The sequence below is a fragment of the Ostrinia furnacalis genome, unplaced genomic scaffold (genome assembly GCF_004193835.3).
Source record: "Ostrinia furnacalis isolate ACB-3 unplaced genomic scaffold, ASM419383v2 OfSCF0396, whole genome shotgun sequence".
Lineage (NCBI taxonomy): Eukaryota > Metazoa > Arthropoda > Insecta > Lepidoptera > Crambidae > Ostrinia > Ostrinia furnacalis.
In genome coordinates, this window is record NW_021130635.1 from 345,179 (window position 1) to 357,263 (window position 12,085).

The 12,085-nt window shown below is 41.5% G+C and overlaps 1 protein-coding gene across 2 annotated transcripts; it reads right to left on the bottom strand.

Annotated features, from left to right (window-relative positions):
- Window positions 1–762: 762 nt before the first annotated feature.
- On the bottom strand, window positions 763–10,161 carry LOC114362950 (protein cortex). Of its 2 annotated transcripts, XM_028318541.1 has the most exons (9): window positions 10,128–10,161; window positions 8,087–8,203; window positions 7,307–7,499; window positions 5,429–5,589; window positions 4,845–4,993; window positions 4,078–4,288; window positions 3,577–3,775; window positions 2,663–2,806; window positions 763–1,139 (listed from the first exon to the last, which is right to left on the bottom strand). In XM_028318541.1, the coding sequence occupies exons 1-9, from the start codon at window positions 10,155–10,157 to the stop codon at window positions 1,000–1,002; spliced, it is 1,344 nt and encodes a 447-aa protein (XP_028174342.1). In that variant the 5' UTR covers window positions 10,158–10,161; the 3' UTR covers window positions 763–999. The 2 variants fall into 2 exon arrangements, with proteins under 2 accessions (XP_028174342.1, XP_028174349.1); XM_028318548.1 differs by lacking the exon at window positions 8,087–8,203.
- Between the last annotated feature and the right edge of the window lie 1,924 nt (window positions 10,162–12,085).

Sequence of the window (12,085 nt, forward strand, 5' to 3'; positions counted from 1 at the left end):
GACTAAATTCTCCCGGTAAGTTCTCCCGGTAAACTATCAAGAATGCCCCGGTTAGAAACAAGCAATTGGTATGTTATTATATTAAACGAGAAAATATTTGGATTGTGATTCAGCCGTGTTAAAGGTGAGCACGCACCGCGTGTGCAATCGGGTCAGCTAAGTAGATTAATATCGGTCAATCTAATAAGTAATTTATTTATTATTAAGGTAGGTAGCCGATATAGTTTAGAAAATTAACTAGCTGGAGTTAGCAACAGGGACGTAGCGCGAAAATTAAGGCTCCATGAGTGAAAATAGGTACCGCCTAACCCACTAGCTACTAGACGAACGTAATGCGACGGTCTGGTATTTGAAAATCTTCTTTCTATGTCTCAATAGAGCCTTTGTTCGTCTGTGGACATGTGTGGCGACGTAGGTACATAAGGGACGTAGGTACTTAAGGCGCCATCAGAGATTATTATTGTTAGACAAGTGCATTCTACTTTGGTAACTCAGTGAAATGATTCCTGAACTACCAATTATGTGTTTGGCTGGGCTGCTATATTTAAGCAAGTGGCTAATAGATTTGCGCTTAAACGTAATGTTTATAGTGGGCAAGTATGTTATATCCAATGAGAATGGAATTGCAAAACAAAATATTAAATTTAAAAAATTGATTAAAAGTTATTCACATGCCGCAGATCTGAAGACTTCGGCAGTAAATTTTAGTGGGAGTGTTAATAAAACATACATTTCAATGATGATAATTATAATCCTAACACATAATAACATTTGCACATCCAGCATAATAAAATATGAATAAAATTTATTGTTTATTGAGTTGATTACACATTAAAAGTGTAGACTAAGCGATTTGTGAATTACAAGACTATAAAATGTGATTGAAATATAAATTAAGTTTTCATACGAAATATAATTGCAAATACTAAAAATCTAAACATCGCTCAGTCTACACTAAAAATTAAATGAATAAATTATGAATGATTAAATGTTTATGTTTCACCTAAGCGAGTAGCCATACATAGCCTTGTCCAGGTACACTGGCATAGCAGAGAACTGTCTGCAGTTTGTCTTTTTTTTGCGCGGATCTTCTGGCAAGAAGTTCCAGATGATCAGGTCTTCGTCTGCTGTGGCCGTTGCTGTTTTAAAGAAGGTATGGTTTTAATATAAAGCAAGAAGCCGATTTGAAACAAAATAATTTAAATAAAATTTAATTTTGTTTACTGCTATACTATGTCTACCACTAGTACAAAGGCGGCAGAATATTATGCGTTTTAAATTGTCATATTTTGCTGAAAATCAAATTGTAAGGCTGGGTTGCACCATCTTACTTTAACTTTGCCAAACGTCAAAAATCTGTCAAACTCCATACAAAAAACACTGGTTATCGTTATAGTTACGGTCAAAATTAGGTCGTGCAACTCAGCCTTAGTCATCATTATCATTAGCCTTTAGCAGTCCATTATTGGATATAGACCTCCTTTAATACAAGTCCGACTTCAGTTTGTCGTATTCAGCTTGTGCCAGGGACTTACGTCACCTCAAAGAATGACGCAGTCGATGTCGAATGCGTTTGGCGTAAACTCACACTACGCCCTTAAGGTATTCACAGCTCACCAAGCCTGGTCCTGTTGGGGCTGAAGATTATGGTCCGCACGCGGTCCAGCCCGCTGCGGCCCTCGCCCCAGTGGTCTATCACCGTCTCCGGGTCGCTCGTCACCACCAGGTGTGAACAGGTTTTGTGGTACATAAAGTGTTCACAGCTCACCAAGCTTAGTCCCGTCGGGGCTGAAGATCATGGTCCGCACGCGATCCAGCCCGCTGCGGCCCTCGCCCCAGTGGTCCACCACCGTCTCCGGGTCGCTCACCACCACCAGGTGTGAACAGGTCTTGTGGTACATAAAGTGTGAAGCTCACCAAGCTTGGTCCCGTCGGGGCTGAAGATCATGGTCCGCACGCGGTCCAGCCCGCTGCGGCCCTCGCCCCAGTGGTCCACCACCGTCTCCGGGTCGCTCACCACCACCAGGTGTGAACAGGTCTTGTGGTACATAAAGTGTGAAGCTCACCAAGCTTGGTCCCGTCGGGGCTGAAGATCATGGTCCGCACGCGGTCCAGCCCGCTGCGGCCCTCGCCCCAGTGGTCCACCACCGTCTCCGGGTCGCTCACCACCACCAGGTGTGAACAGGTCTTGTGGTACATAAAGTGTGAAGCTCACCAAGCTTGGTCCCGTCGGGGCTGAAGATCATGGTCCGCACGCGGTCCAGCCCGCTGCGGCCCTCGCCCCAGTGGTCCACCACCGTCTCCGGGTCGCTCACCACCACCAGGTGTGAACAGGTCTTGTGGTACATAAAGTGTGAAGCTCACCAAGCTTGGTCCCGTCGGGGCTGAAGATCATGGTCCGCACGCGGTCCAGCCCGCTGCGGCCCTCGCCCCAGTGGTCCACCACCGTCTCCGGGTCGCTCACCACCACCAGGTGTGAACAGGTCTTGTGGTACATAAAGTGTGAAGCTCACCAAGCTTGGTCCCGTCGGGGCTGAAGATCATGGTCCGCACGCGGTCCAGCCCGCTGCGGCCCTCGCCCCAGTGGTCCACCACCGTCTCCGGGTCGCTCATCACCACCAGGTGTGACCAGGTCTTGTGGTACATAAAGTGTGAAGCTCACCAAGCTTGGTCCCGTCGGGACTGAAGATCATGGTCCGCACGCGGTCCAGCCCGCTGCGGCCCTCGCCCCAGTGGTCCACCACCGTCTCCGGGTCGCTCATCACCACCAGGTGTGAACAGGTCTTCTGGTAAGCCGCTGCTGGGTCTGCAACAAGCATGCAACTTAACGTTAACTTCTACTACTTTGACAGTACCTTAATTGATGGTTGACAGTAAAGTATCAAGGATTACATTTGTAGCCTTTGGTTTTTAAAAAGCGTAGGTACTTAATATGTACAAATATGTAGCCACTGTGCATCATCGCGAGGATATAGTCACACTGTGAGTCGCTCAATTAATATGACAGGAAGACGTAGTTATGTCAGCATTATGCATCGTCGGGGGTCAACGGGGATGGACCCCAGATTGGATCAGTTTAGAAAACGACCTTTTCTTGACTGGTTGCAGTGCGCGCCTGCGGCAGTCTTTTGTCTGAGTCTTTGTAACACATTGTAAAGCTCTTTAATTTATGACCATCACTGTTATACAGGACGGTCCCACAGAGGGTTTACGAACTAAATATGCTAATTCTACAACTATTTACGTAACTTAACGTAACGAGCATGTCAGGCCACCGAAATCTCTGTGGGATTCGAGGATCAACCACAATAAGGAAGCTAAGGTGGAATTGCTTCCTTGGGACCAAGGTAATACCATCTCGATTTTCCTATACATGTTAGGGGTGAAAATTCTGATATCGCAATGCAGGTATGTAGACGCGGTAGCGTATGCCAGTCATTATGATGTGTCGGCACCATTATGATGTGTCGGCACCATATTTGGGTGATGACTGATGACTACAACTAGTTTGTAGTGACGCGTCGATGGATGTCGCCACATCGCAAACAATAAAATCTGTTATCTATCTTTACGTACCTGCGTTCCACAAACTCAGCACCATCTCGCCGGTCCGGTGGCTGAACAGCATGCAGTCCAGGCTGTAGTGGCTGCGGCCCAGGTTCGTCTCCCGGACCTTGGCGGATGCTGCATCCCAGAAGGCGATACGGGACTGCAGGGATGTTGTCACGGCGCCGATGCCTAGTAGCGCACTGCGCCATGGATGCCACGTCAGTGTCTGTAAGAATCATAATTTTAAGATTTATTTATACCCTTTACATACAGGGCGTCCCAAAAACAGCATGAAAACTTGAGACAAAATTGGCTGAGGGGAGAAAACTTAATTGATCCGCTTTAATGGCTCACCTTGATAGTCCACTCAGAGTTAGGCTGGAGGCCAGCTTGAGTCCTGGCCATGTCAGCACCAGTACTAGGGTTACGTTGACCTCAGCCATGGCCAAGTATTGCGTGTCGGGTGACACTCGCACGCACCACTAGCACTGCGGCTGATCCGCTTTTATGAAGACCGTGATGACTCACCTTAACAGTCCACTCAGAGTTAAGGCTGGAGGTCAGCTCAAGTCCTGGCCAGGACAGCACCAGTACAATAGTCGCGTTGACCGCGGCCACGGCCACGTACCGCGCGTCGGGCGACACTCGCACCACCAGTACGGCGGAGTGGATGACGCGCCGCCAGCTGATCAGTCGGGCGTTGCGGTCGAAGGTCACCAGCATGCCTCGGGAGCAGCCGCTGGAAGCAGCAGAAGATTTAATATCGAAACGACGAAGTTTAACTGTCATTTCAGCCGAATGATGTCTACTGCTGGACAAAGGCCTCCCCCAAGGATCTCCACAAAGACCGGTCCTGCGCCTGCCCACACTACGTGTTACGGCTGACAGACTTGTCCTGCACGATTATTAAAAATATTACCGGAACCAATGCTATCCATCCACCAATTGCAATAAGAGGTTTGCAGTAGAAAGAGACCATTATTCTACAATGAACAGCTGCTAAAAGTGTTAGTTTTGATTTCATCAGATGATTTGAATTTTTTATTTCCAAATCAGAAACTTAACTCCTAGTGTGCCCACTGAAGTTATTGAAGTGAAGAATATTAAAGATTCAGCTAAACCAATGCGTCCGGTGATGGCGATCACTGCGCGTACATAGATCACTGCGACCAATGACAGGATGCGTTAATGTGGTAAGGTGAACTCATTGCTACAAATTCATACGTCACATATGGTCGCCATCGCGCACGTACTGGCTGTACGCGCTGGTTTGGCTGTACCTTAAATCAACTTACGTTATAAAAGAGTTCCCAGTGGGGCTCCAGTCCAGCGCGGTGATGGAGCAGTCCACGTCGTCGACGTCGAGGCAGCGGCAGTAGCTGCCGGCCACCCACTTGCTCAACAAGTTGTTGTGGACTTCCACCATCTTCATGTCCGTTCCTAACTGGAAGAACACTTGGGAGGTGAGGAACAACTTCATTCTTATGAAGGATGTTTGATGAAAAGATTTAGCAAGGAATAAGCAAGCAAATTACGCATTTGTGATAGGTCACCTACTAAGAAATTATCTTTCTCACCCAACGCTTTTACAAAGGTCCTCCCTGGTTTCCCTCCACGGGGAATGTTATTATATTTACTTGACAATATTACTATTTCCATTGACACGAATGAAGAAGAAGAAAGGTTTGATTTTGAAAGAAGAATAAATAGTGCTTGCGAGAGTAGTTACTCGTAACTCTCGACCACAAAAATGCAAACAGAATTTAGTTTAAAATTTAGAGGACAGTCCCTGGTAGGCTAGAAATTCATGCTGGTGCAAGTCATGTGGTCAAACTATTGCCCAAAATAAATTAGACGTTGACGTTTGACCTGAACTTACAATGAGCATCTCTCCCCTGGGGTCGAACTTGCAGCACTGTATCTCGTTCCGCGCGAAGCCCTTGTTGATGAGGCTCTGCGTCCGCCAGCTCCATTTGTGGTAGTTCATGCCTAGAGCCGCCACCAGGATGTTGTCGTTACTCCAGTCCAGCAGTTCTGGAACTAGGGAACATCATGAGAATTTTAAATATCATGAATAAGGGATCGATCAACGTCGAAAGCATTGGGGGAGGCCCATGTTCAGCAGTGGACGACCTATGGCTGAAATGATGATGATGATGAAGGGATTGTTGGACGGTTCAAGGGTTAAGTTTTGTGTTTCTTTTTAGATAATGGATGCGTGATTGAGTCAGATGTATAATATTTTTCATGTGTATATTGAACGCTTCTAAAGAAAAACCTTGCCTTGTTGCGTTTAACCACAGTTGAACGTTGTCCGGTTTTATAGATAGCACTTGTATGGTATGACAGTTACAAAAAAAAATGATCTTATCATTGTCAAGCCTCTCCCAGTTATTTGGACCACCCTCAATCAATTGCACAATACATTTCTACAAATACATAACCTACTTTTGTTTCGAGCACCAATCAACGAAAACAACAAGAATACAATGCGTTAGGTAGTTACAGCACGTATTTATAAAGCCATCACAAGCTTTGGATAGTAGATGCATGTTTAAATTCTTTAGCAGTAATTATGACATTTTCAGAATATTACTTACTCCATCTTCATACTTTGGAGCGTCATATCAGCTGAAAACTTAGCCTTATTAATTTGTCAGTGCATGAACTCTTATTGGGATGGATTGTCCCGCTGACTCTTATCATTAAAACATCATAAATGTATTTTCAAATGAACGTCAAGATTATTATCTACAGATTGTCTCAGGTACATCCTAGTTGAACACGCATGAAAAGAAAAAATTATAGGAGTTTACTTGACTCTTAAAACTATAACTAACATTGTTGCCTTTTTCGAACAACGAAATCGTAGTACCTATGTAGGTATATTTCTCAAAACTTGATCCCTCTTATCAATACGAGACTAGTCCTGCCGATAAAGCACTGCCGACAACGACTTTCACGCCGCGAACATACGTTTTATCTGATAATCTTGTCACGATACGCCGAATGTTCGCCTGTTCAGCTACCCGAGCCCGATAACTGTAGAATTTCGGAGTTAAATGCTAAAGTAAAGTTAAAGATACGACAATTAAATGAGGACAAATTGAACTGCAGAAAGGCTACGTTTGAAAAGGTTATAAAAAGGGCACAATATTAGGGGTAATCGTTTAACATTGTCAGATACGGGCATTTTTTGCGCGTGTGTAAATTAATTTTGTAAAAATGTTGTGACTTTTCTTTAAAGAATGTTTCTTCGAGTTTATTATTACTGTTTTCATGTAATTAATCAAGAATGATTTTTGGGTACAGTTGTGAGTTTAACTATCTTAACTTCGATTGATTTATTAAGAAAAATATAGATAAAGTTTTCTAAGCTATGTACGAGTAAATAATAAAGGAAGAAGGAGAGGTCTTATTTCGGATTGCATTGGCCCTTTTTGGGCCGGCCTTAGTAGGAAACCATGTAGACTTTTAGTGTGCCCTTTTTTAAAGATTCTCTCAAGCAACGGATTGACCGATTCTTATGTGAATATACAGGTAAATCGGTTCACACCCATAGGTGCAAAACAACGTTTGGTGGGTCATCATCATCATCATCATCATCTCAGCCATAGGACGCCCACTGCTGAACATAGGCCTCCCCTAATGCTTTCCATGTTGCCCGGTTGGTAGTGGCCTGCGTCCAGCGCCTTCCTGCTACCTTTATGATGTTTGCTGGGTCAGCTAGTTATTAAATAAAAAGTTTGACACTTACAAGCAGCAAGGCTATAAGTAGGCAAGTCCAGGATGCTGTCAGCAGACGACAGGTACCGCTGCTTCCTCGGCACACAGGGCCAGGTCTGCACCTCGTCCTGAGGCTCGCGGCAGCCCGGGCTTCCCAGGGGCTCCAGGCCGAAAGCCTCGTCCAGGTAGCTTGTGTAGTTCTTTTGCTGAAGGTGCTTTTTGTACTGAAATTTTGAATAATTTATGATTTGAGTTTTGTCTCATAAGTAAGATTAAGTCGGAACTAGTTTTTGTCCGCTGCAGCTCTGCTCAAATGGATTTCTATTATTATAGAAAACTAGCTGACCCGGCGAACTTCGTACCGCCTTAGCGTAGAGATTTTCTTAATATTTTTTTCCGTAAGAACCATCCTTGGACTTCCACAAACATTTAAAAAAAAGAATTATCGAAATCGGTTCAGCCGTTCACACGTGATGCCGTGACAACGCGAAACGGGTTTCATTTTTATATATATAGATACGATTCTGAAACAAATCTCAATGGCGCGTTAAATATCAATATCATAAAAAGATTAATCTCTGTAAAAAATCGGTGGATTATGGTCAGCTGTGAGAGTTAAAAGTTGTTTTTGATCATTAGTATCAATTGCTTTTGTTTGCAAAAAAGTAATGTCGTTTTTGTTTCGTTTTCAAGCTCGCACTGTGTAATGTTTTACCAACCATTCAGCTTTAAACGGCATGTCAACAAAACATTGTTTATTATTCCCACACTCAATAACTAACACGGCATAAATTATCCAGCGTCTGGTTACCCAAATGTCAACGGACTGGTGATCACAGCTAGCTGCCCAGGAGAGTCGCCGGCGCATTTCTTGGAACGAGGCCCGCGGTGCTACGAATCGGTCGAGCCGCGGCCGCTGCCCGTTGGACTGAAACACCACGCTTTTTGTCACCAATACCACCAGCCTAATTAACCAATACCCTGAATAACACCACCTATTCACCATAACAACCGACAAATTTCTAGGAAAATTTCACCCTCGTTTCTAGCAAACGCTCCTTCTAGCTACCACCGTTGGATTTCTTGGAACGCTGCCATAACAATTTCTCAGAAACTAAGATCAATGTCCATCATTAATATGGAACCTTCCCGATGTATGCAACTAATGGCAATAGACAGACAAAAAGACACATCCATTAAAACACATTAATCCTGTTTATTAATTTACCCCAACGAGGGCATCATGTATATTCCTTTGAGTTAACATTCTTAGATAATGAAGTAAATTTCGCAGAAAAGAGTCTAGTTCCATATCTAGTGTCTAGGGTACATACCTAATTGCGTGAATTTTAAATTGTCGTAGACACGTCATAGAAAGATAATTTATTTATTTATTTGTTTGGTTTACCAATGTTACTAAAATAAAACGTAAATAATAAGTTTACGGTTTCATTCTTTTAATTATTTTTTATTAAAGTATAACTAAACTGAAATAAGTAAAATTATTATCTTCCTTTATTTTAATTTAACATTGTTGTATGTTTTTTCAGTTTTGATTTTAACTTCAAAAACGATTACAATACGAAGATTGCTAAACTAACACGAGTTAAAATAACAAGTGAAAACGGATCATGTATTAATTAACTGTTGTTTTTTTATTGCACATTTATAATTGAAACATTATGCCACTTAAGTTGTAATGTAGTCGGCACATTACTCGTATACTAGGCATTGTAAGTATTGTAACATTTAACATCGTTGTAATACGGGCTATATTGCCTCAAAAATGTATAGTCTGACATGCCAGCGGCTAAACAAGGACCACTGTTCAAAAAGTGAGTGCAATATTAATTACCCAGTACATTGGTCAGTGTCTGAGCCCAGTTGTTGTGCGTGGGCAGATAGCTAAATCAGCTAAATTAATTTATTCGACCCGTGTGTGGGATTCGCGCAGAAAAGGGAAGATTTATACCAGCCGTTTAGTAGGTTTGAGGTAATTATGAAGTACATTAAGATGTTTAGAAATGGTCATCTGTTATGTGGTTGTTGATGCAGTATGGTTTTGGAGTGGGTCGCTTTGGACCGGGTTCAGAGTTTGATGTTTAAATGGAGCACTGAAAGTGAAAATTAATTGAACATATTTTGCACTAATAATTAATAAAAACGAATTGAACGATAAGTTTTAATTTGTATAGTACTTAATGTTAGAATTAGTAACTTTCTCAATATTTAAGATAGGTACCATACCTATTACAAAAGTACATTTTCAATTTACATTTCAATCACAGTAAAAAATATAATTTACCTTAGTTTACTTTTATCTTATTCTTTAGGTTATTAATATAACGTCTAATATCAGATGTAGAAAATCTGACCATGTGAATCGTCCTTACCACTTATTTCTACGGTCCAGATCGCATAATGATTGCTTAACTAATATGAAATGTATTGGTAGCGATTTGTTAAGTGTGTAATTCTACGAAATTACAGCATCGAACTGCGGTTCCAATGATTATGGATTAAATCGTAGCGAATCAAGTTTAATTGCAATGAGCTGAGTGGGAACGAGGATTTTTATAACTAATTTAATATCTGATTTGATACTGCATTGTTGATGATGTTTTTATCCATCGGCGTTTTAATTAGGTTCTAAATAGTTTTTACACTGTATTGTTTTCCTTGTAAAATAAAAATAAATAAAATACTAAAATTATTAAAGCAAGCATGTTTACGTTCGTTTTCTACTTCTGTAATTATAGCCATTAAGGCAAAAATAGTTCAAAAACAATACAACGTAAATTTTACTCGACATAAACATAAAAAAGTAGTTATAAGTCAATAAGTCTACTTACAATTTTTTTTCTAAGCGCTATTCTTTCCATCTTATTATCTTAAATTATTCTAATATTGTTAAAATAGAATTGATATAGATTTTAATTGATATTGGTATTCCTTCACTACGTCACTTTTAATTTGAATCTACCCACACCAGCTTTAATATCTCGTGACTTTTTTTTTAATAATTTAAGCAAAGATATTGTAGTTTTTATGATGGTTAGAATCTGAATAATTTTGTCAGTTGATTGACTTTTCAGCGAAAAGAAATCATTTTTTTTACTGGTCTAATGAGTGTCAGTATCTTAATTTAATGTCTGTGTTATTACCTCCTCCAGGTTTCCCAAAGCATTTAGCTTATGTTTATGAGTGGGTTCACCATATAAATGCAACTTGTAATGGGGGATAAAAATGGTGAATACCTGGTATTCAGATATTTTTTTACCTATTCGCGCTGAGATAATCTTAGGCTGAGTTAAATCATGTTACTTTAACTTTGACAAGCGTCAAAAATCTGTCAAACTCCATACAAAAAGTACCGGTTATTGTTACGGTTAAAATAAGGTGGTGCAACTCAGCCTTAGTCATTTCTTTCTATGTGTCAGATTCGCATCCATACGATTTATTATGAAAATCTATGACAGCGGCGCGTGCGCGTGCTATGCGTTGCGGACAGGTGTGCGTTCACCGTTAATAGAAAACCGTAGAGGTGGCAAAGAGGCGTCAATAGGAGGAGACTGCCACCACTCCTCTGGGGGGACGGCAATGGCGTCGGTATGGCTCGTTACCTCCAATGATTTATGGCGTCACTTTACACACTAGCATGTCAAGTTAACTACTGACGTTTCTTACGCAGTGGTAATAAGTACTGTTTTTCAACAAAAATGTATAGGTTGATGTGCCGGAGATTGTAGACTTTCGCGTTTCCACTGGCCGATCGATGCGTGACGGATTAATGTGCTTGCTAGTGTATAGGGTAAAAGTGGAGTGCAGTCATCGTGTTTAACAGTTGCACTGCGAAAGTAGATCATGTGTTGTATGCAATAAGGGCTGTCTAAAAGTTGATTTGTAACGTCTGACGTGCTGGTTTGTGTACTATGGGTATGCGCGGATAGAATGTGATAGAAAACTGTGGTAATGAGGTATGTTACAGCTAGGGTCTCCAACTTGATTTTGAAGAGTTGTACAAAAGTATTTGGGTTTCTTTTCCGGTTAGATTTAATTTATTGAGGGTGTAGGCATGGGGCAATTCTCAGCCATATCAATGTAGATTAAAAAACTTAAACTGAATGATGCTTGTAACACTGAATGCTGCCACTGAAAATTTTTCACAATTTTCAAAGCAAATTAAATTACAATTTCTACTATCAAACTTTCTATAAAACACATCACGACTGAAATTAAAATGTCATTTCAAATTATGGAAATAACATTTTAGCAGGAAGTTATAATTTTCGTAACAAAGATATTTTGAGATCATCATACTTAACAACGGAAGCGATTCCATAGCAGCAATCGAGTTAAATGTAAAACCTAGAAACGTAACCTTTTCGTGGTATAGCTGCAGGGTATTCTGCCTGCTTTCACGTAACACGAGTTCGCTAGTACCACAGTGTTCATCCATCCAGTGGTTAACTGTGTTAGATAATCTGTGGTTTACAAGGATGATACCATTACTACCCAGAGCCGTGAAACATCATTATTAAAAAAAAAAGGCATGACACCCCTGTGGGTCTAGACAAAGTGCACTTTTTGATCGAATCGAAAATCGAATCCGTCAAAACTCCATACAAAAAAAAGGCTTATCGACCACTTTTCGACTGGTTTGCGATTAAAATGTGCACTTTGTCTAGACCCACTGAGCCCCGATTACGGTAATTTTTAACGTCTACAATCCAGACACGCTTCTCGATTCTGCGATACGATTGGTCGTTCAACAGCGTACGTCAGCTGTTTTGACCAATCGTATCGCAGA